This window comes from Dendrobates tinctorius, unplaced genomic scaffold, assembly GCF_039654945.1.
Source record: "Dendrobates tinctorius isolate UK_male_01 unplaced genomic scaffold, ASM3965494v1 ptg000097l, whole genome shotgun sequence".
Classification (NCBI taxonomy): domain Eukaryota; kingdom Metazoa; phylum Chordata; class Amphibia; order Anura; family Dendrobatidae; genus Dendrobates; species Dendrobates tinctorius.
The window spans coordinates 7,637,828-7,664,853 of record NW_027361765.1 but is presented as its reverse complement, the minus strand read 5'-3'; the positions used below and the strand labels follow the sequence as shown (position 1 = coordinate 7,664,853).

The following is a 27,026-nucleotide window of genomic DNA, read 5'->3' as shown; positions in this document are numbered from 1 at the left end:
TCAGCTGGAAATGTGAAAATCTGTCAGTAATAAAGAACTTGGAGATGATGATTGCTGGTCAGGGAATGCTCTCCTAGCTCCATGCCGATGGTCTCATGAGCCCTCTCCTCAAATATTATTATTTAATTGCTATACGCACTATATTTAATTTGATAATGGATTCCACAAGAATAATTACAAGCAAAGGTGTATGTACAATAGATTCATCAAGTCCAGTGGTGTTTATGCCAGCCTTCATGAGGGGGTGTGCTGGAGTCATAGGAGCCTGATTCACTAGAAGGTGCAAGCCACTTAATAAATCAGGTGTGGCTGAAAAGTGGCGTGTGACAGAGACTGGAGTAAAACTTATGGCGTAAAATATGCCACAGCTCATCATGAATTAGTCGAGCTGTGGCGTCATGCCCTCGTTCCACTCCTGTCCCACCCCAGCTCTTCCCATTTTTGTGGAGCTGGGAATAACTGGCGTGCAAATGCCAAAAGTCACAACATTTTTGTACAACCTCAAAGTTATGCTCATTTCCGAGATTTATCAAAGTGCTTTAGGTGAGATTTCTGGAGAAAACACTTATGGATCGGGGTCTTTGAATCCATTGTGAGAAAAGCACAATACAAATGTTTTTTGTTACCAGACGACTGCTTATATGGTGCCCCTGAGAAGAGGAGACATTCTAAAGAAATACTGTCAAGAAACAGCATTGCATGACCTTCAATTTCAATGGTTACTGATGGGTCTCCACAGTCAAACCCCCCCACAAATAGTAAGTGATAGCATAACCTAGAAATATGGGATCTCTGACTATAGTGGGAAAATGCGATCAAGTAGTAAATGGGATCTGGACATTAGAACCTTGTGTAGTTGGTAATGAGAATTACCAGAAAGAGGCCTCATTTTTTATGTTTGTTAACTTTCCCACCAATGTCTTTTTACGTACACCATTGATTAAAATATGAAGAAGAAAAATAATTCACAACTAATTTTATTTTAATGATGAGTAGGGATGAGCGAATAACTTTAGATAACTCCTTATCCAAATAGCTATGGCACTTATCGAATAGCTGCATCGGGAACCCGAATACCTGGAGCACTCCCGATAATCAGGTGTCCACAGCTGCATGTGTCGCGGCTGTGTGACAGTCGCAACACATGTATGGAGAGAGCTTGTTTGTTGTGACTGGCACACAGCCGCGACACATGCAGCTGCGGCGCCAAACGGTTGATCATCAGGCGCGCTTCAGATATCCGGGTTCCTGATGCAGCTATTAGGTAAGCATATAGCTATTCAGATAAGGAGTTATCTTAAGCTATTCATTCATCCTTAATGATGAGCTATGTCTGGACGTTTTCAGAAATAGAATATAAAATAAGTCTAATGATAACATTACTACATTAAATATACAGTTTTTATTTAACAAGGCAAAAGTCACAAATGCAAAGTTGTAACAGCAGTAAAAACACAAACATTAAGAGAGCAAGAAAGAGCAGATTCTTCCAACCCTCGGGCATATGCACCCAGGCATTATACCCGCTGAACATACTGTATAAGTGAATCAGGTGACAAGATACCGGAAACCTAAAATAAATTAAAGATGACAGATATAGGCTATGACAACTAGGTTTGACAGGAGTATGTGAACCTACACATCATGTTAGGGAACACTCTGCTGTTGGAGCTTAAAAAACAAAATAGTTACAAAAAATTATGTAAGAGCAAATGTGTCATTACAGTAAAAAGCAGACGGCCGACACTGCAAGATTCCTTATCTGGGAATATGTTAGCATTTTGTAATTTCAATATCAGCTGTGCTTCCAGCAAACACCTAAAAATAGACAGATGGGAAATATGAATTATTTCATGCTAAAATAAAAATAAGAAAATTGTGTAAGTTATGTGGCCATTTAATCCAACACTCTTGTGTGGTCGATTTACAGCATTTTTCGATTTTTGCAATTTGACTCGTTAAACATAGTTCAATAATACTGTGTCATTTTATGAATATAATGGTAGATTGATTAGTTAATTTTCTCCCAGAAAAAGCTGGTCATATACAATGGATAACAGTGCACTGAGTCTGTTAAAAAAAAAAAGTCCCAAAAAAAACCAAACACCATATGCTCACTTCCCGCACCAGCGCCAATCCAGTGATATTGGCATGACATCTCCCGGGCCTTGTGTGACATTGCCACCTGAGGCCTGCAGAGAATCGGCGACCACTATCTGCTGCTGAGCTATCACTTCTAATTGTCTGAGGTTCACGCCTTCAGATGAACTTCAAACAAGCAGAAGTGGTAAGAGCGTAGCAGCCAAATACCGGGCGCTGAATGGCCGCTTAGCTGACGAGGCGTAACAATGTCGTGCAAGCCCCGATGCTGACATCGCTGGTGTGGGAGGTCAGTATATAGTGTTTCTTTCTGTCTAGCATTTTTTTTTTTTTTTTTTACAAAGGGGACAATTTCATTTGAAGAAGTATTGTCCAGGTATATTTGAACAAAAAAAATTAAGGTGGTCATAGCTGTGACCTGTCTTGTAACACAGCCAATACTTCATGGAATCTTATCAACACTGTTGTCTCAATTATTTAGTTGCATGTGAAAATTGTTTTACAGTTATTCTGTTTATATGTCTTATATTTTAAACCTACTTTATTTTTTTATTTTTAAACAGATCCTACACCCGATGAGGCTGGTGAACTTAATTTGAAAATCCATGTTAGAATTGCTATATACCGTATTTGGCGGTTTATAAGACGCTCCGGATTATAAGACACACCCCAAATTTTGAGGAGAAAAATGGGGAAAAAACCTTTTTTTTTTTTTTTAAAGAAAATGGTGGTCCTTCTTACAATCCATGTGTCTAATTGCTTACCGGGGGTGGTAGCTGCAGTGAAGTGGGGTCCCAGGGTCGCTGCTGGTGGAGGCAGGAATGGGGCGATGCTGCGGACCCAACACTGGGAGAAAAGGAAGTTCGAATGTGTGACACTGCGGGTGTTCGGTGGTGCAGGCTGCAGTGGAGCATGGTCACAGGGTCGCTGCTGGAGGAGGCAAGAGTGGCGCTGCTGGGGTGTTCGGTGGTGCAGGGGCTCTGCCAACATTCTGTGAAAGCCAAGACCCCCGCTGCCAGGGCGGCACATATGCAGATGGAGATCTTGGCGTTGAGATCTCATCTCCCAAGATCTCCATCTGCACCTGCGCTGCATCCTGGGCCATTTTCCTGGAGACATCATGTAGATGCAGGCGAGAATGGAGATCTCCGCTTTCCTCCATCTGCACCTGCGCTGAGTGAGAAGCCGGACCCTGGAAGAATGGAGGCCGCCATATGCCACCACAGGGCTACAGTTCGCTGCCGTACCACCACAGGACCACCACTACACAGGACCACTGCACCACCACCACAACACCCCCAGCTAAGGGCCGGCAGCATGACCCCTCGGTAAGAACAGTGTTCGGTTTAGAAGACACAACCCCATTTTCCCCCTAATTTTAAATACAGAGTGTGGGAGGAAACCGGAGAACTCGGAGTAAACACACGCAAATAAGGGGAGAACACAGATGTAGATGTCCTCGGAGGGATTTGAACCCAGGAACCCAGTGCTTCAAGGCTGCAGTGCTAACCACTGAGCCACTGTGCTGCCATCTCTATATTACAATGACCATTTTAATACAAGGCAAGGAAACTCTCAATAAAGAGTATATAGACATACTGATTTGGATTTTCAAACAAGCACGCCAGTCTCATTTAATGGAAGAGACAGATGTAATAAAGTATACAATTTGTAATGTGAAATCTGGAGACATATCCCCTTAGTCATTTATGAATTGTACATGGATGTTTTAGTCACCAATTAGCAAAGTGCACTAGAAATATTTCACCAAACTGTTGATGAAACCCATTTAGAAATTGATCTAAAAATGTATAAAATCTAGAAATTTACAGGATATTTAAAATAATCAAATCTTGTTCGTTTTACCTTCATTTCTACATTCTTAAGTCATTGTACAAAACATTTTATACAATTTAGAATGTATCTAGCTTAGTATACATCTTTCAGAATGACAAACTATATATTCAAATAAACAAAATCTAATGTAATTGATCATTATTACGGTATTTGAGTGAATTGAAGACATCTCCTATTAGCTATAGCTATACGAGAGATGAACACTATTTTAAGATATGATAAACATTTGCTGATTCAATTTTCTTTTTTTGAATGCAGGTTCCACATAATTACCCAAAATAAAGGAGAAATTGGTATTTGCATCAAGAGATACCATTGGCAGAAATAGTGAAAAAAAAGGATATTAAAGGGTTATTCCGCAAAAAACAAGTTATACGCTATCCATAGGATAGGGAATAAATTGCTGATCGCTGGGTGGGGTCCTGAGATCATTGTGGGTAGTAATCTCCGATCCCATCTAATCTGCTACATTTGTTTTATTATTTTTAGGATAGGGTATAACGCTTTAATGTAATATAAAGCATGATCTAAAAAATGTTAGCGAGGTTGTCTAGGCTTGGGGTTCAAGTCTGTAGTCACTCTATGTGACTGCAGATTTATGAATCATCACAGTGGGCACATTAAGTGCTGTCAGTATTCTCCGGTACCTGAAGCGGGCAGTCACATGACTGCAAGTATACGCTTTGCATACTTCCAGCCATATTCTGACTAGATGTGTCCAGCCTCGTTCAATTTACTTTTATGCCAATTGCATATTTGCTGTTACGTGCCTACTTGTTCCCGGCGTGGGCGAATGCTGACAGTGCGCATTGTGCGAGCTGAATCCTGACAACATGCACTGTGCGAGCTGAATCCTGACAGTGCGCATTGTGCGAGCTGAATCCTGACAACACGCACTGTGCGAGCTGAATCCTGACAGCATGCATTGTGCAAACTGAATCCCGACAGTGTGCATTGTGCAAGCTGTGAGGATTCACAAGCCTGGAGTGACATAGCCTGACTGCAGACTGGAATCGCAAGCCCGGATAACCGGTTAAAGTGATAGATAAATCAATTACAGTAGATGGCTAAACAACATCGAACAGAAGGAAATATCTTTTGAAATAATGGCCTCCTGAATAATGCTGGATATCTTAATAGAGCCAGATGTACAAAAATAAACCTATGTTATTATTGCCTTCTTTATGTCCCACAGGAAAGGAGAGCTCTACAATCTGCTCCGTTCACTTGGCCTCTTCACACCTTGACAACATTGTACAGTATTGCTGAACTTTTGATGAAATATTGTTACACACGCTCACACGCACTGCAGACCAGGATTCGTATCTCTATCTCTCATTGATAACGATGTTATAGAAGAAATACCAGGAAATACATTTTCTTATCTTAAATAACAAGCATTTTATATTGTTTATAGAAATATTGCAACATTCGGGACGTTACAGCCCCAGACCTCAAATGTAAGAACAGGTTGGTGCCCATTCAGCTGGGTTATTGATTTATTACCGTAATGCTTGGCGACTTATGAGAAGCAGGAAAAACAGCCAGTATTTGTTTTAGAAGATCCACTTAAAAAAAGAACTGCCACAAAACATTCTATGTGTTCTAGCTTCCATTCACTACACCGAAGAGAAGAAAATTAAATCTAGAGAATCACGGATGGATGTTATTTTTTTTTCTCCTTTACTCTTTAACGCTCCATTCGTTGTTTTGGTGATGGCAGTTTATGACACTGCTTGAGGGAGACTGAACAGTAAAAACCCACACTTCATTGATCGGTCCTTCCGACATTGTAGGTTCTTTATACATCCACATTGCTTGCTGTTACAATGTTCGTATTGCAACGGGGTAGAGCAGCGACATGTGTTCAGCACCCTTAATTGGTAACTTGCGGCTGGTATAGTGGTGGATTATTTCTGGTACGCTGTCAAAAGGTGAGCTGTTCTGTCCTAGGACATACTGATTTTCTTTGGTACGCGAGAGCTTCATGTGCATGAATCCTTGGTTGCTCCTAATAGGTAAAAAAATGAAAAAACAATATTAGTTTAGGATATTATAAAAATATTCATACAAAAATTAGTTTAGCCTAGTGTTTAAAATTAAATGATGAACACTGTGAGATTAGCAACACATTGCACCATCACATTTTGGTTCTTGCCCTATGAAACAATATGCAGAAGTATACACAGTCACACTAAATAGACTTCCTAAAATCAATTACGCTAAGACCCCAAGTTATCTTTATAAATCAAATGTAATACAAAGCAAAGCCATTAATATCACTTTAAATCCTGGGTATGGTGGTAGGAGGGCAGTCAGTGGCTCCATGGAGGATGTTCTACTGACCAGTAGGGGGATTATAATTTTATTAAAGGATTTATATCTCAGTCAGTCAGTTACCCTATAAAAGCCAACAGTACAGTTACAGTACGTTTTCTATATATTATTAGAACCAGTAAAAATGATAAACATTGAAATTCATTATTCTGAAAAAAATATGTCTACACTTATCAGAAGATCCCCCCACCCTGTCATATGTAGTTATTACATGGTACTTTCAAAGTTTTTAAGGTTAAAGGTAGACTTAAGTCTATCAAGTTCAACCTATTGCCTATCATGTTGATCCAGAGGAAGGCAAAAGCCCCATGGGCCAGACATTCATAGATACATATTAGGGGAAAAACTCCTTCCTGACTCGTACAGCAATCTGGCTAGTTCCCTGGATCAACATCATCTGCAGAAGCTCTGTTCTCACTGAAACAAACATGACAAATCAGAGACTTGCAATGGGGGATGATCACATGACACGAGCAAAACTAAAATAATTAAGGCAAATATACTATTTCTGTATAACAAATAGCAGAAACTTACACTAGGCAGTATGTAAATGCACCATCTTATTTAGGGGGACTCATGCTGGAATATAAATTTGGCACCTGTGTGACCACTTTTGTCTAACTCTATCCCCCCTATTGGTTTCCTTACTTTCAGGTCAAATTTTTCCTCACAAATCAGTTAAGCCAAGGCCCTTTGTTTGTCCAAAGATAAGCTGCACCCCAATAGTAAATCTGTCTCATCATGTGAGAAGGGAGGTTGACACACAGAAGTCTATGCTGAACGACTTTTCTGTACGCTAGAGAACCTCCTATTGCTTCTTAAAGGAAACCGGTCATCAAGAACAATCTGCAGACAGGATGGTATAGAGCAGGGGGAATTCAGCAGGTTGCTATTTAGCTTTGTGAGAAAAGGATTCAGTATTTTGTGCTTTAACCCCTTCACTAAGGGTGGTTTGCACGTTAACTCCCGGGCCAATTTTTACAATTCTGACCACTGTCCCTTTATGAGGTAATAACTCTGGAACGCTTCCATGGATCCCGGTGATTCTGACATTGTTTTCTCGTGACATATTGTACTTCATGTTAGTGGTAAAATTTCATTCATATAACTTGCGTTTATTTGTGAAAAAAATGGATATTTGGAAAAAATTTCGCAATTTTCCAACTTTGAATTTTTATGCCCTTAAATCACAGAGATACGGCACACAAAAAACTTAATAAGTAACATTTCCCACATGTTTACTTTCCATCTTTTTTTTTGTTAGGAAGTTATAAGGGTTAAAAGTTGACCAGCGATTTCTCATTTTTGCAACACCATTTTATTTTTACGGACCACATCACATTTGAAGTCACTTTGAAGGGTCTATATGATAGAAAATACCCAAAAGTGACACCATTCTAAAAACTGCACCCCTTAAGGTGCTCAAAACCACATTCAAGGAGTTTATTAACCCTTCAGTTGCTTCACAGGAACTTTTTGAATATTTAAAAATAAATGAACATTTAACTTTTTTTCACAAAAAAAATACTTCAGGTTCAATTTTTTTTATTTTACCAAGGGTAACAGGAGAAATTGGACTGCAAAAATTATTGTGCAATTTGTCCTGAGTACGCTGATACCTGATATGTGGGGGGAACCACTGTTTCGGCGCATGGCAGAGCTCAGAAGGGAAGGAGCGCCGTTTGACTTTTACAATGAAAAATTGGCTGGAATTCAGATCGGACGCCATGTCACGTTTGGAGAGCCCCTGATGTACCTAAGCAGTGGAAACCCCCCTCAAGTGACCCCATTTTGGAAACTAGACCCACCAAGGAACTTAACTAGATATGTGATGAGAACTTTGAACCCACAAGGGCTTCACAGAAGTTTATAAAGTACAGCGGTACAATTAAAAAAATCACATTTTTTCCACAAAATAATCTTTTCACCCCCAAATTCTATTTTCCCAAGGGTAACAGGACCCTAAAAGTTATAGTGCAATTTGTCCTGAGTACGCTGATACCCCACATGTGGGGGTAAACCACTATTTGGGCGCATGGCAGAGCTCAGAAGGGAAGCAGCGCCATTTCACTTTTTTGGCTGGAATTGAGATCGGACACCATGTCGCGTTTGCAAAGCCCCTGATGTACCAAAACAGTGGAAACCCCCCACAAATGACCCCATTTTGGAAACTATACCCCCCAAGGAACTTATCTAGATGTGTGGTGAGAACTTTGAACCCCCAAGTGCTTCAAAGAAGTTTATAACGCCCAGGCGTGAAAATAAAAAAATCATATTTTTTTTCCACAAAATTGATATTTTTGCCCCCAATTTTTTATTTTCCTAAGGGCAACAGGAGAAATAGGACCCCAAAAGTTGTTTTGCAAATTGTCCTGAGTAGGCTGATACCCCATATGAGGGGGTAAAACACTGTTTGGGTGCATGGCAGAGCTTGGAAGGGAAGGAGCACCATTTGACTTTTTCAATGCAGAATTGACTGGAATTGAGATCAGATGCCATGTTGCATTTGGAGAGTACCTGATGTGCGCAAATAGTGGAAACCCCCAATTCTAACTCCAACCCTAACCCCAACACACCCCTAACCCTAACGGGAAAATGGAAATAAATACATTTTTTAATTTTATTATTTTTCCCTAACTAAGGGGGTGATAACGGGGGTTTGATTTACTATTTATGGCGGTTTTTATATTTGGCAGCTGTCATACGCTAAAGACGCTTTTTATTGTAAAAATAGTTCTTGCATCACCACATATTGAGAGCTATAATTTTTCCATATTTTGACCCACCGAGTCATGTGAGGTCTTATTTTTTGCGGGACGAGCTGACGTTTCTTTTGGTACCATGTTCGGGCATGTGACATTTTTTGATCGCTTTTTATTTCATTTTTTGCGACACAGAATTTACAAAAACCAGCGTTTCATGAATTTCTTTTGGGTGGTGCGTTTACGCCGTTCCGCGTGCGATAAAATTGATAAAGCGGTTTTCTTCTTTGGGTCAGTACGGTTACAGCGATACCTCATGTATGTAGTTTTTTTTATGTTTTGGTGCTTTTATGCAATGAAAACTATTTTATATCAAAAATAATTATTTTTGCATCGCTTTATTCTGCGAGCTATAACCTTTTTATTTTTTTGCTGATGATGCTGTGTGATGGCTCGTTTTTTGCGGGACAAGATGACGTTTTCAGCGGTACCATGGATATTTATATGCGTCTTTTTGTTCGCGCGTTATTGCACTTTTTGTTCGGCGGTATGATAATAAATCATTTTTTGCTTAGTTTTTTATATTTATTTTTTAAGGGGTTCGCTTAAGGGGTTAACTAATGGGACAGTTTTATAGGGCGGGTCGTTACAGACGTGGCGATACCAAATATGTGTACTTTTATTTATTTATTTTTTTATTTCCAAAAAATGAATTTATCGGGGAATTTTTTTTTTTTTTTTAAATTTATTTAGCGATTTTTTTAAAATTATTTTTACACTTTTTTTTTTTTTAACTTTATTACAATGTCCCAGGGGGGACATAACTGTCATGTGACAGATCGCTGATCTGTCACATCGCTGATCTGTCACATCACAGATCGCTGTGATAGATCAGCGATCTGTCACAGGCACTGCTGCAGGCTTCCTCATGCCTGTGCTCTGCGGGCAGTGAGGAAGCCAGCTTCCTGCAGGCCCCCGGAGGTCCCCGCCGCCATATTGGATCCGGGGACCTGCAGGAAAGGAGCCCCCCGCAGAAGCTGCACATTGCACTGCCGTGGGGGGCTCAGGGAAGCACGGAGGGAGCCCCCTCCCTGCTGATGCTTCCCTTTAACCCCGGTACACCGCGATCGTGTTTGACCGTGGTGTACAAGGGGTTAACGTGTCGGGGGCGGTCCGTGACTGCCCCTGACACATTGTGCCGGGTGTCAGCTATGATAATTAGCTGACACCCGGCCGCGATAAGCGGCGCTCACCACGCGGGCGCCGCTTATCGCTATGACGTAATATTCCATCCATGGTAATTCGGGCCCAGGGCAGATGGACGGAATATTGCGTCCAATGAAGGAAAGGGGTTAATCATTTGAACCTCTGCTCTGTCTGGGATTATCGGTCCAGTGGGTGGTCGTATTCGTGAATGACAGCTATTACTATGTGCACACTGATACAAGGATACCTGTTAATCACTAATAGGACCCACTGGACTGAAAATCCCAGAAAAAGCAGGAGTTTAAATTATAAAAACACAAGTTATACTTAATCATTTCTCACAAAACTGTATATCAATCTACTCAGCTCCTCCTGCTCTATAACATGCTTGCAGATTTTCCTGGTGACAGATTTCCTTCATGTTTTTGCTCTTATTTTATTCCCGATGCTTCCTCGAGTATGGTTTTTTATTTATTTATTTTAATTTCCCAGCTTTTTCCATTTGAAAAAAAAATTCTTAGCTTCTTCGACCTCATAAAGAGTAAATTATGACGAGCAGACAAAATACATTTACAGTCAAGGCCGAAAGTGTTGACACAATTAAAATTGTTCCAGAAAATGAAGTATATCTGCAGGAAAATTAGTGCAATTACACATGTTTTATTATACATATGTTTACTTTGTGTGTATGGGAACAACACAAAAAAGGCAAATTGGACATAACTGCTTTCTCTAACCATCAACAAGCTTCTTACACCTCTCAACTGGAATTTTGGACCGCTCTTCATTAGCAAACTGCTCTAGGTCTCTCATATTTGAAGGCGCATTCTCCCAATAGCAATATTAAGATCTCTCCACAGGAGTTCAATGTGATTTAGGTCTGAACTCATTGCTGGCACTTCAGAACTCTCTAGTGCTTTGTTTCCATCCATTTCTGGGAACTTCTTGAAGTATGTTTGGGGCCATAATCCTGATGGAAGACTCATGACCAAGGTTGCAAACCCAGCTTTCTGACACTGGGCACTATATTGCGACCCAAAATCCTTTGGCAGCATGAGTAAAGGAACATTATGATCTTTGAAGATGGACTTGTAAACTTGAGATTGTTGACATTTATCAACAATTTTGGTTCTCAAGTCCTCAGGCAGTTCTCGTCTTCTTTATGTTTTCCATGCTTAGAGTGGCACACAGACACAGAATGCAAAGATTGAGTCAAATTTTCCCCTTTTATCTGGTTTCAGGAGTGATTTTCAGATTGCTCACACCTATTACTTGCCACAGGTGAGTTTGAGAGAGCATCACAAGCTTGAAACAAAGTTGTTACCCACATTTTTGGAAAGATGCAAACAATTTTATTTTGCGCATTTTTGGGTTTTGTGTGAAATTACAGTATGTCCACTTTGCTTTTCTTTCTCCTTCTTGTGTTGTTCCCATAAACACAAAGAAAATAAACATGTGTATAGTAAAATATGTTCTGGAACAATTTCAAGGGTGTCAACACTTTTGGCCTTATAAATATTATATATATATATATATATATATATATATATATATATATATACATATACTAGCTGAAGAGCCCGGCATTGCCTGGGCATAGTAACCAACTGTGGTTAGTTATAACAAATTATAATGATAATATTGCACATAAAAACCGTGCATCTAATCCTATCATGTGTGATATGGACACAGCTCTGGGACAGCGTGGTGAGTTTTGAGTGGCGACTTTTGTGCTTCGACTTTTATGTGGGGAGGTTGGTGTATGTGTGGTGAAATGTGTGCTGAGGGTGGAATATGTGTTGAAGCACGTGGTAGTGTGTGGCCTATTTTGTGTGTGTGTTCATATCCCCGTGTGTGGTGAGTATCCCATGTCAGGGCCCCATCTTAGCAACTGTATGGTATATACTCTTTGGCGCCATCACTCTCATTCTTTAAGTCCCTCTTGTTCACATCTGGCAGCTGTCAATTTGCCTCCAACACTTCTCCTTTCACTTTTTCCCCATTATGTAGATAGGGGCAAAATTGTTTGGTGAATTGGAACGTGCGGGGTTAAAATTTCGCCTCACAACATAGCCTATGACGCTCTCGGGGTCCAGACGAGTGACTGTGCAAAATTTTGTGGCTGTAGCTACGACGGTGCAGATGCCAATACATACACTTTTTCCCCATTATGTAGATAGGGGCAAAATTGTTTGGTGAATTGGAATGCGCAGGGTTAAAATTTTGCCTCACAACATAGCCTATGACGCTCTCGGGGTCCAGACGTGTGACTGTGCCAAATTTTGTGGCTGTAGCTGCGACGGTGCGGATACCAATCCCGGACATACACACATACATTGAGCTTTATATATTAGACATACAGCTCTGGCAAAAATTAAGAGACCACCACATCAAAACCATGTCGTGGGCAGCCCATACTCCAGACCTGAACCCCACTGAATACCTCTAGGAATGTAATCAAGAGGGTGATGGAGTCACAAGCCATCAAACAAAGAACTGCTTAAATTTTTGTGCTAGAAGCAGTGTGAAAGACTGGTGGCAAGCATGCCAAGACGCATGAAAGCTGTTTTTAAAAATCATGGTTATTCCACAAAATATTGATTTCAGAACTCTTCCTGAGTTAAAACATTAGTATTGTTGTTTCTAAATGATTATAAACTTGCTTTCTTTGCGTTATTTGAGGTCTAAAAGCACTGGGATTTTTTTTTTTTTTTTTTAATTTTGACCACTTCTCCGTTTCAGAAAAAAAAAAAAAAAATATTGCTTGGAAATTCAGAGACATGTTGTCAGAAGTTTGTAGACTAAAAGAACAATTTACATTTTACTCAAAAATATCCCTATAAAGAGAAAAATCAGACAAACTGAACATTTGGAAGTGGTCTCTCAATTTTTACCAGAGCTGTACATATATTTTTACAGGGCAATTGACTTGCATTGGCAGATCAAAATAAGGCGCCACTGTTTATTCGCATACAATTGATCTGTAAAAAGAAAGTCCTGTGAAAAGGAGGATTAGTTATAATGGGTCTGTGAACTATCCATTTAAAAACAGACAACACACCAAAAAATTTGACAAGTGAACCCAACCTCAACAAGGGGGCATTTATCTTAAGGTAATTATGCAAAGCAGCCTAAAGATACACTCCAGAGAATCCTGTGAGCAATGTCTCCTTGGTAAAGGTACTGTCACACATAGCGATGTACCAGCGATCCCGACCAGCGATATGACGCGGTCAGGATCGTTGGTACATCGCTAAGTGGTCGCTAGTGAGCTGCCACACAGGCAGATCTCACCAGCGACATCGCTGGGGACGGAGGTCGCACTTACCTGTCACATTAGGCGATCCTGACGTCCTCCCGCCCGGCTCCACGCTCGTCTCTCCACAGGAAGCGCCGCAGGAAGCTGACAACGAGAAGCGGTCCAGGACGTTCTCGTGCGATCAGCGATAACCAGCGGGGGAGCGGTCGGAGGTAAGTATCACACACAGCAATGTCGCTAGCAATATCGCTATAACGTCACAAGTTATAGCAATATTGATAGCGATATCGCTTAGTGTGACAGTACCTTAGAGATCATACAAATGTGCATAATATGGAGAATAACTAAAAATACCCATACCTCTGGAACCTTATGGCAGAAAAAAAATGACAATACTTGAAAACAGCAGTAATAAAAATGAGAGCAAACACTGGCCAGTTTTTGTCTACTGACAGGAACTCTTTAAAAATGAGCAGCTAAGTTTAAAAGCTTTTACCGGTTGTGCGGCCATAGCCATCTTGACTGAGAGCTACTATATTCTCTATGAGAAAACTGCAGACAGCAGTGGCTTATTTCTGGAAGAATAAAATGATTGGAAGTCCAAAATCTGATATGTCCAATTTGCATCTACCCCGACAATCAGTTGACCGACATTTTGTCTTGTTCTGGTAGGTGTACTGAAGGTAAAAGAAATACAAATGAAGTGTATGTACAGCCTCAAATAAAATATGAAACTATCTTTTCTGCAACATACTGTTTTTTTTAAAGCCATCAATTCTAAAAGTTGCCTGTAGATGTGTTCTCTTTGAGCAGACATCTTGGACCAGACAACTTGGTAGCGTATCTTCCGGAGAGCAAAAGACATTCAAATTGAAGCCGCCTGATCCTTCTCTTTCCAAGGTCAAACAGACACTTCTTCTTTGCCTCCAATTGGTAAATGAGGCCTGTCTCTATGTTCAACAGAAGCAAAAATGGAAATTGGAAACTGGCAAGTTTAGGTGGGTTGCGATGCGGGAATGAAGAGCTTTTGGATTCCAAATCAGTTTTAATTAATACCAACGTACCGGCCTGCACCTTTTTCAAGGTATAAAATAAAATCAAAAGTGTCAACAATACGTTTAAGTGTAAGAACTTTCATGGTGCATATGGCAGATACTTGTAATGCTTCCCATGCTGTACTAACCTAAGCATTAGCTTCGATCTTTTGCTTGCACTCTTACAGTTATGTAATAGAGAATAACCACACTGATCTGCACAGGGTCACTGGCTGTAGAGAATGTGATGTAAGGTACTGCAACTCAATTCCATGAATTTACATACAGTTGTGGCCAAAAGTATTGACACCCCTGCAATTTTGTCAGATAATACTGTTTCTTCCTGAAAATGATTGCAAACACAAATTCTTTGGTATTATTATCTTCATTTAATTTGTCTTAAATGAAAAAACACAAAAAGAATTGTCCTAAAGCCAAATTGGATATAATTCCACACCAAACATAAAAAAGAGGGTGGACAAAAGTATTGGCACTGTTCAAAAAATCATGTGATGCTTCTCTAATTTGTTAACAGCACCTGTAACTTACCTGTGGCACCTAACAGGTGTTGGCAATAACTAAATCACACTTGCAGCCAGTTGACATGGATTAAAGTTGACTCAACCTCTGTCCTGTGTCCTTGTGTGTACCACATTGAGCATGGAGAAAAGAAAGAAGACCAAAGAACTGTCTGAGGACTTGAGAAACCAAATTGTGAGGAAGCATGAGCAATCTCAAGGCTACAAGTCCATCTCCAAAGACCTGAATGTTCCTGTGTCTACCGTGCACAGTGTCATCAAGAAGTTTAAAGCCCATGGCACTGTGGCTAACCTCCCTAGATGTGGACGGAAAAGAAAAATTGACAAGAGATTTCAACGCAAGATTGTGCAGATGTTGGATAAAGAACCTTGACTAACATCCAAACAAGTTCAAGCTGCCCTGCAGTCTGAGGGTACAACAGTGTCAACCCGTACTATCCATCAGCGTCTGAATGAAAAGAGACTGTATGGTAGGAGACCCAGGAAGACCCCACTTCTTACCCCGAGACATAAAAAAGCCAGGCTGGAGTTTGCCGAAACTTACCTGAAAAAGCCTAAAATGTTTTGGAAGAATGTTCTCTGGTCAGATGAGACAAAAATAGAGCTTTTTGGGCAAAGGCATCAACATAGAGTTTACAGGAGAAAAAAAAAAGAGGCATTCAAAGAAAAAAACATGGTCCCTACAGTCAAACATGGCGGAGGTTCCCTGATGTTTTGGGGTTGCTTTGCTGCCTCTGGCACTGGACTGCTTGACTGTGTGCATGGCATTATGAAGTCTGAAGACTACCAACAAATTTTGCAGCATAATGTAGGGCCCAGTGTGAGAAAGCTGGGTCTCCCTTAGAAGTCATGGGTCTTCCAGCAGGACAATGACCCAAAACACACTTCAAAAAGCACAAGAAAATTGTTTGAGAGAAAGGTGGCCAGCAATGAGTCCAGACCTGAATCCCATAGAACACCTGTGGAGAGATCTAAAAATGGCAGTTTGGAGAAGGCACCCTTCTAATATCAGGGACCTGGAGCAGTTTGCCAAAGAAGAATGGTCTAAAATTCCAGCAGAGCATTGTAAGAAACTCATTGATGGTTACCGGAAGCGGTTGGTCGCAGTTATTTTGGCTAAAGGTTGTGCAACCAAGTATTAGGCTGAGGGTGCCAATACTTTTGTCTGGCCCATTTTTGGAGTTTTGTGTGAAATGATCAATGTTTTGCTTTTTGCTTCATTCTCTTTTATGTTTTTTCATTTAAGACAAATTAAATGAAGATAATAATACCAAAGAATTTGTGTTTGCAATCATTTTCAGGAAGAAACTGAGTATTATCTGACAAAATTGCAGGGGTGTCAATACTTTTGGCCACAACAGTAGGACTGAGCTGCAAAACCATACAGTTCATGTATAGCGTGGAGTTGTTCATGGGTGTAAAGAAGACCAATTTGTTTTACTCATTTCATAAAATTCCTTTACTCTCCCGCATCAAGTAGTTTGTATAACAGTAACAACGTTGTATACGCGCCAAACTACAGGCATCAATGCTCAGAAACGTTAGCCATGATGAAGAAAATTGGACCATGGAAGCTTCCTCTACATGCACTGGACCACTGGAACGTCTGCACTGGGTCGCCGGGGATGAGAAGAGGTGGGAATATAGTTTATTTTGATATTTCTGTACTTTATTTCATCTGCTGCTGATTATTTTTTTTTCTATGATTGTATTATCTCCTGAAAGTAGAATAAGAAAGAATGTGTTGCAGAAATATAAGGATTGAGCAGTAAGGAGGAAAGTTTCATTTTTCTGGTGTTTAACGCATCATGTTGGTAAAGCATCAATTAACCTTCAGAGATATCCATTATAATAGAAATACATAGAAAGCCACAGTGATACTAAAATATATTAGGTGATCCCAGGTACACTATCCCAGAAACACTGTCATTTCTAATTACGGTCAGGCAGGTTATCGGAGAGTAGTGTCCTGGCTTTGAAACCATCTGCTGGATGAATGGCTCTCCAGGGAGCAGCATGGAAGTGTTGGAGAGGACAAGTAGAGATGGAGCACATATATCTCTGCACTGTGAGAGCGTTGCAATGTAATTAACTCATTCACTTCTAGCAGGAATAATTGAATACCCAGCAGTTTATTAACCATGCTATGACCAGAAAAAAATGTGCGCTTCCATACTACAAGCATGCATATAAAGTTCATTTTAGACATTACCTCGACTAAGATATTAGTGATGCACATTGCATCACTACCAACACACTGGGACCAGTTTAATAACTAAAACAAGGTGACAGGTTCTGTTGGAATAATGCATATTGATCCGTATGTATTGCAACAACTACTACTGTACTGTTTTATATATTGTGCATATTGTGAGATTGTTAACAAAGTTCAGTGAAAAAAAAAAAAACAGACAGGATGCCCCCTCCTTCTCTTCCCTTCTTGCTGTTGTAATGCTCCCATGCTGCAAGCCACAGCAGATACCAGACTGATCACATTTCATGCTGTAAGTGTGACGGACTCAGCTCCTGCTGAGCCCATTTTTTGAGTGGACCCTCTGGGTCGTGGCACCCACCCACCGAGGGCGAGCTGACTTTGTGAGAATCCACCCCCTATACAGGGAGTGTCAGGGGCAAGACCAAGGGGGTGAGCCACCACGACTGCTGGGACCAGACGGCCGGCTCAGGGGACACTAGACGAGTGTCTGACGACAAGGACGAGCAGGAAGCAAGACGAGACTAGACGTAGGTGCAAGGTATCTTCATTAGAATAACACAAGATCACATACAGAGAAAACAAGCAAAACGTGCAAGGTGCGCGCGTGGGCACGCCAAGGTCCATAACATGGTACGTGCCAGATGGCACGCCTAGGCACAGGTAATGGCATGATGGCATCGGACTCCGGACTGCTGGCAAACTGACAGGGTCCAGGGATCAGGCTGCGGACGTCAGCTCCGGACATCACGCCGCAGTCATCTGGTTCCGGACCTCTGGCAACGGTCGGCAGGTTCCGGGCATCCGGCAGGCAAACCAGGGTTCAGGCAAGGAGGCACGACAGATATCCAAGCAGGGTGCGTGTTTAGGGAACACGCCAAGGTCCAAGACTAGGTGCGTGTGTAGGGGACACGCCAGGGTTCAAGGCTAGGTGCGTGTGTAGGGGACACGCCAGGGTTCAAAGCGAGGTGCGTGTGTAGGGGACACGCCAGGGTTCACAAACGAGACAGGGTGCGTGTGTAGAGCCACGCCAAAGCATAGGACAAGACAGAGTGCGTGTAGAGACACGCCAAGGTACAAGACAGAGTGCATGTAGAGACACGCCAGGGTTCAGAGCAGGGCTGCGTGCTAGGAGCTACGCAGGGACGCACACCTCACTGGCCAATGCACATGGCTGTAACGCCAGCACGAGGCACGACTAAGGCACAGGAGGGGGCAAAGGAACCTTCGTGCTAGGAGCCACGCCAGGTTCAGGGCAGGGTGCGTGCTAGGAGCCACGCCAGGGTTCAAGGCAGGGTGCGTGCTAGGAGCCACGCCAGGGTTCAAGGCAGGGTGCGTGCTAGGAGCCACGCCAGGGTTCAAGGCAGGGTGCGTGCTAGGAGCCACGCAGGGGGCACGCCACACTGGCCAGTACACACGGCTGTACACAAACACGTGGCACTTACCACGGCACAGGAGACAGCCAAGGGGAACCCACGCCAGGGTTCAATGCAAGGACAAGGCAGGGAACAAGGCAAGGAACACAAGCAGAAACAGAGCCAGGTCAGAGCGAGGACAGAGTCTAGCAGCGGAGCGTAGGCAGAAGCCCAGAGCCGGGCCAAGGGAAGACCTTGGGACTAGACAAAGAAACGAGCACTAAGGAGAGGAGAAATGGTGCATGTGCCAGGGAGCACTACAGAGCACCATAGGAGAGAGCGAGGCAGAGCAAGCAAAGACTGAGACCATAGGGAGGAACACAAAGCAAGGAATAGCAAGGCAGAGAACACAGGGAGGACTACAAGTCAAAGCATAGCAAAAGCAAGACATGGCAAAACAGGCGAGGCAGAGAACGCAGGAAGGACTACAAGTCAAAGCATAGCTAAGGCGAGACATAGCAAAACAGACTAAGACAAAGAACAGCAGAAGGACTACAAGGCAAAGCAAGGCAAAGACAAACATGGCACGAGAGACAACACAAGACATGGCACAAGACAAGAGGCGGAATACGAGCATGGAGCGTGTGCAGAGACGCACTACAGAGCAAAGTGCAAGGGCACAGAATAGAGGGAGCAACCCCACAGACCCAGAGCCTTGCAGGGAGCAACACAATAATCAGGCCCTGAGCATAGGAAGAGGCGGCCTGATATAGGGCATAGCACCTCCTCCTCCAGGTCAGGACCAGGGGAGCACTTCCGGGATTCTAGACATGACGAGATGATAGCAGAACCAGACAGTGCAGGATCTTAGGAAACGTCACATGATCAGGGTTTCAGACATGACGAGATGATCACCGAACCAACCAGTGCAGGATCCTAGGAAGAACACATGATCCGGGATTCTAGACATGACGAGATGATTGCAGAACCAGACAGTGCAGGATCTTAAGAAACATCACATGATCAAGGACTCCAGACATGACGAGAAGATCACAGAAGGCAGAGCAGAAACGCAGGGATCCTGCAGCTCAGACATGAGGTGAGTCTGCACACAGCTCTAGCGAAAATGCAGGACAGCAGACAAAACATGCGCATGCACATCGCTCCAGGAGTTCTTGAGACAAACAGACATGGCGGACGTGACAGTAAGCTGTTCAACCTGGATATGAATAAATCTACATTCTGTGTTGCTGACTCTGGATGTTACGCTGATTAATCCGCTGCTAACAGGTTATGGGCCCAGAGTCCTAGAGTCCCAGATCACAGAGAAAAGAAAAGAAAGGAAGACAGCAAAGATGGCCACCAGCAGCAGCAACTCCATGAAGTTTACAGTACCAAGTCTCACTAACCAGAATTATCAATCCTGGAAATTCAAAGTGAAAATGCTGCTGATAAGAGAAGGTACGTGGAAATACACACAGGAGCCTAATCCTGACCCAGTATCACAGGAGTGGATAGAGATGGATCAGAAAGCACAAAGTACCATATAACTCAGTATAGATGATTATCAGATTGTGCATGTGTGTAAAAGTGAAACTGCAAGAGAAATGTGGGAGCAGCTGCAAAAGGTGCATGAGAGGATAAATTTAAGCAATAAACTTTATCTCATGAGAAAATTGTACCAGTCTAAACTACAGAATGGCCAGGATAGGCAGGACTACATAACAAGCATTCTAGAGATTGTAGAATGCCTGAGAGGCATTGGGGAAGATTTGAAGGACTTTCATGTAGCTGCATTACTGCTTAGTGGTCTTCCAGAAAACTATGACACGCTTGTAACCGCACTAGATGCGCGCCCAGATGATGAGCTTACATTGGAGTATGTCAGAGGGAAGCTCATAGATAAATATAAGTGGAAAGCGGAAGGTGTAAACAGCAGGACATGTGATGCAGAATCTGCTTTACAGACACAAAATCTAAATGATAACAGAAAGCACTTAAAAGAAACACGTGAATGTTTTGTTTGCAAGAAATCAGGACATTTGAAAGCCGACTGCAGAGTCTGGAAAGCTAGAATGAATCAGCTGAAAAAGCAAAGCAGTCTTCAAAGGGTTAAAAGTGCTGTGTCTGCAGAAAATGATTCTGTGAATACTGAAACTGCATTTACTGTCAGTGTAAATACATCAAAGCATGCATGGTGTATAGACTCTGGAGCAACTAGTCACATGACTAATAACAGGGACTTCTTTTCTAAGCTTAACCAAAGTAAGTCAGAGAAAGTGATTATGGCTAATGGTCAGTACATGACTTCACAAGGTATAGGAGATGGTTATATTGATTGTCAAATCTCACCAACACAAAGCAAGAAGATCCCAGTAAAAGATGTGCTCTATGTGCCTAGTCTTGAGAGTAATTTACTATCTGTGAAGAAACTCACAAAACAAGGAAATGAAGTTACATTTAAGCATGATAGCTGCATCATCTCAAAAGAGGGCCACACACTAGCAGAAGGAAAAATCACAAATGAACTTTACCAGCTTAAATGCAAAGAGTGTGTGTATACTGCTCAGGAAGAAAGGCACAATAACTGCATTCATGTATGGCATAGGCGCCTAGCACACAGAGACCAAGAAGCAATAAGGAAGTTAGTTCAAAAGCAACTAGCTGAGGACATTACAATTGATCTATGTAACCAGATAATGAAATGTACTAGCTGCATCAAAGGGAACATGTCTAGAAAAGCTTTTCCTAAGAGAAGTACTACAAGAACAGAACAGACACTAGATTTAATACATACAGATGTCTGTGGTCCAATGAGCACTCAGACTCCTGGGAAGAAGAGATATTTTCTCACATTTATTGATGATCATTCAAGATATTCAGTTGTCCATCTGCTTCACAGCAAGAAAGAAGTTCCAGAGAAACTTGAAGTATATCTAGCTGAGGTATATAATAAATTTGGGAGAATGCCAAAGATTCTACGTGCAGATAATGGGACTGAATACACAAGTAATGAGACACAGAGCATTTTAAAGAAAAATGGAATCCTATTTCAGACCACTGAACCGTACAATCCTGAGCAAAATGGTGTCGCGGAAAGAAGGAACCGAACACTCTGTGAAAGTGGAAGAAGTATGTTGTTTGATGCAAATCTGCCCACGGCATATTGGGGTGAAGCAATTATGACAGCTTGCAATCCTCAGAACAGACTACCAGGTAAAGCTACAGAGAAAACTCCGTTTCAGCAATGGAACAGCAGAAAGCCAAAACTACATCATATAAGAATATTCGGAAGTAAAGCGCTTGTACATGTTCCCAAAGAAAGGCGAACTAAGTGGGAATCTCACGCTAAGGAAGGGATCCTGGTAGGCTACAGTGAAACCCAAAAAGGTTATAGGATTCTACACCAAGAAACAAACAAGGTCAAAATAAGTAGAGATGCAGTGATTGATGAGAACTTTGTGTCCCCCAAGTTTTGTGACATCACGCCAGTAGTCCAGCTGAAGTCACAATTACAAGACAATAACAAGGAGGATGTAGAGGTCTGGCTGGATTCTTCAACCACTGAAGGAACAACAGAAAAATCAGGTGAATCTGAAATCAGGAGATCTTCAAGATCAAACAGAGGCGTACCAGCTAAACGTCTATCCTACATAGTCAAGACACTACCTGAATCAGAGCCGCAGTCATGGGATGAAATGCAAGAACTACCTGTCCATGAAAGAACAAAGTGGATCAATGCTGCTAATGAGGAAATCGCTTCATCAGCTTCATACTTGGAAACTCACCAAGCTGCCACAGGGCAAAAAGGCAATAAAGTGCAAGTGGGTCTTCAAAACCAAATATGACTCTGAAGGTAAAGTCCACAAATTTAAAGCAAGGTTGGTGGCAAAAGGATATTCTCAAAAGTATGGAGAAGATTACGATGCTACTTTTGCTCCAGTCGCTAAACAGACCACGTTCAGAGCTTTGTTAGCTGTAGCTGCTGTACAAAAGATGAATGTCAGATATTTGGATATAAAAACTGCCTTTTTAAATGGTGACATTGAGGACTTATACATGACTCAACCTAAAGGTTATGTAAAAGGGGGTGAAGAGAATCTTGTTTGCAAACTACAAAAATCCCTTTATGGTCTTAAGCGATCAGCAAGAGCATGGAATACCAAGATGAATAAGGTCTTGTTGGAAGAAGGTTTTAAAAGAGGTCAAGCGGATCCATGCTTATACACAAAATATACAGATGGAACGTGGATGTATATTCTCTTATATGTGGACGATGTGATTGTAGTTCATCAGGAAGACGCAGAAATTGGAAAAATGGCTGAAATTCTGAACCAGCATTTTGAAACTAAAGACCTTGGAAATGTGACATATTATCTAGGAATCCAAATCCAGAGAGAGGAAGATGGAAGTTTTCTTCTAAACCAAGGATGCATTAAACTTGCATGCAGTGAAAAGATCAGTGCTAGAACCAAGCACATTGACGTCAGACATCATCATTTACGTGATTTGATAGATGGTGGCATAATTCAGTTCGTCTATTGTGAAACTGATAAGATGGCAGCTGACATTATGACAAAGCCATTGCCACGAGCCAGGTTCCAAGAATTGAGGACCACACTGGGACTAAAAGGATAAGTAGTTGTTGAGTGGGGGTGTTGGAATAATGCATATTGATCTGTATGTATTGCAACAACTACTACTGTACTGTTTTATATATTGTGCATATTGTGAGATTGTTAACAAAGTTCAGTGAAAAAAAAAAACAAAAAACAGAATGGCTCTCCAGGGAGCAGCATGGAAGTGTTGGAGAGGACAAGTAGAGATGGAGCACATATATCTCTGCACTGTGAGAGCGTTGCAATGTAATTAACTCATTCACTTCTAGCAGGAATAATTGAATACCCAGCAGTTTATTAACCATGCTATGACCAGAAAAAAATGTGCGCTTCCATACTACAAGCATGCATATAAAGTTCATTTTAGACATTACCTCGACTAAGATATTAGTGATGCACATTGCATCACTACCAACACACTGGGACCAGTTTAATAACTAAAACAAGGTGACAGGTTCTGTTGGAATAATGCATATTGATCCGTATGTATTGCAACAACTACTACTGTACTGTTTTATATATTGTGCATATTGTGAGATTGTTAACAAAGTTCAGTGAAAAAAAACAGACTGGATGCCCCCTCCTTCTCTTCCCTTCTTGTTGCTGTAATGCTCCCATGCTGCAAGCCACAGCAGATACCAGACTGATCACATTTCATGCTGTAAGCTGTTCAACCTGGATATGAATAATTCTACATTCTGTGTTGCTGACTCTGGATATTATGCTGATTAATCCGCTGCTAACAGGTTCAATTTTAAAAATAAAGCATTAGTTCTAAAATGTTTTTCAGCAGTCAGAATTTTTCTTATATGGGATACACATCACAAAGACTAATCCAAAGGTTCTAGATGGAAATTAATGGAAAATGTAAAGACATATAAATTCCTTCAAATGTCAGGTCTGGCAGCATGCAATGTAAGTTACTGCACTTATCTGCTCCAGTTCAACTATTTTTTAATCTGAAAATTTATTTTTAAATGACATTTTATTACATAAATAATATGTCACACTGCTTATGGCGTTTTTGATGTCTCCACTTCGCAGCGCTCGGAAAATAAGGTGCAAAACTTCCAAAGTATTGAAAAAAACTGCACAACTGCACTGATAAATTTGCTCTTATTGAGCAGGAATAATAAAATATCCCATGACAATTTTAGGAGCTATGTGATATTAGAACCCAGGGTTATACTTGGAATGAACTATGAACCGCCACTCAGTAATCCTAAATAATATATTATAGACCTTTTTCTACTTTGATGATTAATTGTAGAATTTCACATCCACATGGCTTAGAGCGGAGCATACTGGATAAATCTGCTGTGTTCGGCTTTCAAGGTCTTTAAACCATTACTGACAACTCAATATACAAAAGATTTATGGCAAAAACTCTTCTATATCTTTCGGTCTTGCTGCTTTGTCAACTGATGACATATTTATTTAGGAGCAGAGGAAGATTTATCTGGCGTCCTTAGATCTGGTGTTTAATCAATTGGATATAAACTGAACAGTACTTATAAAGTGACTCTGGTGCCACTTCAAATCCATTTTCTTTGTCTCAGTCTTTGAAAGAATGAAAAAGGTGCATCGCAAGCCAGAATCTCAGCATTGGTGTCCCCTTGAAGATAAGGCAGTTGTTTTGTTTTTTTTATTCTATGGACTTGCTGCCCAACTGAAAGATGGGAACCTTGCCTAGGAAACATTTGCTGGTGCGATAGATTACATATGGCAATATATGCTTAATGTTTCTGCAAATAAATACACTTCATAAATACCAGAATCTATAGACGCGTTCCCTTGCATCAATATTTTCTATAACATATGTTCCAAGTAGAGAAATGTTGGCAGGATCCACAAACATTTGTTTGTCACATCTTGACTCTCATCTGACAAATGGCACAAATGATCGAACATCTTGGATTTTGAATATTGTTTTTGACAAGCCACTTTGCCCCTGTATTTACATACGCTTAGGCAATTCAAGCATGCATGACTATCGGACAGTTGTCAAATGTGTATACCAAGCCCAAAATGGGGAGCTATGCACTATAATTTATGGTTTATACAAGAAAAAATACTTCATGTTTTGTAGCTGGTTAGCTAAAGTTTAGGGATAGGCAAACCAATGGATGTTTGGGTCTGGCTGAAGTTCATAAAAAAAAAAAGTTTGGTTCGGGTACCAGAACGATAGACTTGATCTCGAACCCGTTTCAAGTAAATGGGGGCATTGAACATCCGGCGGTTCCCACGGTATCAGATTTGTGACAGAATGGGAAAAACAAACTCTGACCGGTGGTAAGCTTACTGAAGTCACAGACAGCCACAGCCGCTGGGTATGGCGGACTGCTGAGGGTTCCCATTCTAACACAGAAACCATTGCGTGACCCAGTGGCTGCAGCCTTTCAACAAGTTTTATTCGGGCTGCCCAGCCCGAACAGTTAGGCTGTGTGCACCCGTAGCTTTTTTTTTTTTTGCGTTTTCGCGTCATTTTTAAATGCGTGATTTTGCTGCGAAAATGCAAGAAAAAAAGCATCCCATGCAATTCTATTGCATTCCACACATGCTGTGCTAATGATGTGTATTTTTCCGCGGAAAAATACACAGCATGTTCATTCTTTGTGCAGAATCGTGGGGAAATCCGCACACATAGGAAGGCATTGTTCCGCTTACTTTGTATGTGGCTATGCCCACCATGCAAAAATTAAGTGGAAAATTTGTGACTTGTACCCACGTTCTGGAGGAGAGGAGATTCTCCTCCAGGCTCTGGGTACCATATCCCTGTAAAAAATAGAATTAAAATAAAAAATCGTGTTATTCTCACCTTCCGGCGTTCCGCGCCTCAGCGATGCTCCCGGCAAGTCCCGTTCCCAGGGATGCCTTGCGACAATGACCTTTGATGATGTCGCAGGCTTGCAAGAAAGCTACGGTATCGCGAGACTGCGACGTCATCAAAGGTCATTGTCGCAAGGCATCCCTGAGAACGGGACTTGCCGGGAGCATCGCGAGGATCGGGAACGCTGCGTGGGATGCCAGAAGGTGAGAATAACACAATTTTTTAATTTTTTTGTTATTATTTTTAACATTATATCTTTTTACTACTGATGCTGCATAGGCAGCCTCAATAGTAAAAAGTTGGTCACACTAGTCAAACACTGTTTGACAAGTGTGACCAACCTGTCAATCAGTTTTCCAAGCGATGCTATAGATCGCTTGGAAAACGCTAGCTTTTATGAATGAGTCACCGTAGGAGGCAAAAGCAGAAATACAAGCTAAGTCCAGAAAACCAGAGAAGTTGGCAACTATCAGATTGCAGACCCCTGAACCTATCAACACAACTAGCAGTAGCCGTGGGGGGTTCCTACGATGCCCTAGACCCCTCGATCACAGCCGGAGAATTACATAGGCCTAAAGAAAGAAAGGGGAAATCTAAACTGCCCCAGAGCAGACCCAAAGCAATAGGCAGCCCCCAACATATAATGACGGTGAAGCAAGATGAAAATACTAACACAGACAGAAAGATAGACTGAGCAAAGACGGGGCCCAAAAACTACCTAGATAGGAAAGGACAGGAAGGCAGCTGTCTGCAATCTGCCAAAACCCTATCAAAGACATAAGCCAACAAGCTGATATGAAAAAGACCCTGAAGCAGCTAGGCTTCAAAAACTAAATCAGCACTCAGGTATTTTCAGAAGACAGAGCTAAATGAATTCAGCACACCCCAGCAGGGAATAGCAGAAATCCAGAAAAACAAAGCAAAACAAAGTCAAGCACCAAAGCAAAAGGCCGAGCAGCAAACTTAGCTTTAGAGG

The 27,026-nt window shown here is 41.5% G+C and overlaps 1 protein-coding gene across 4 annotated transcripts in view; it reads right to left on the bottom strand.

Moving 5' to 3' along the window:
* Nucleotides 1-1,383: 1,383 nt before the first annotated feature.
* Nucleotides 1,384-27,026, bottom strand: part of SHF (Src homology 2 domain containing F) — a 377,119-nt gene continuing 351,476 nt past the window's right edge. For 3 of the 4 annotated variants that reach the window (XM_073586875.1, XM_073586877.1, XM_073586880.1), the window contains one exon: nt 1,384-5,968. In XM_073586875.1, coding sequence (XP_073442976.1) covers nt 5,782-5,968 — 187 coding nt within the window. In that variant the 3' untranslated portion in view covers nt 1,384-5,781. The remainder of the gene's footprint in view (nt 5,969-27,026) is intronic. The other variant, XR_012234383.1, reaches the window with a different exon arrangement.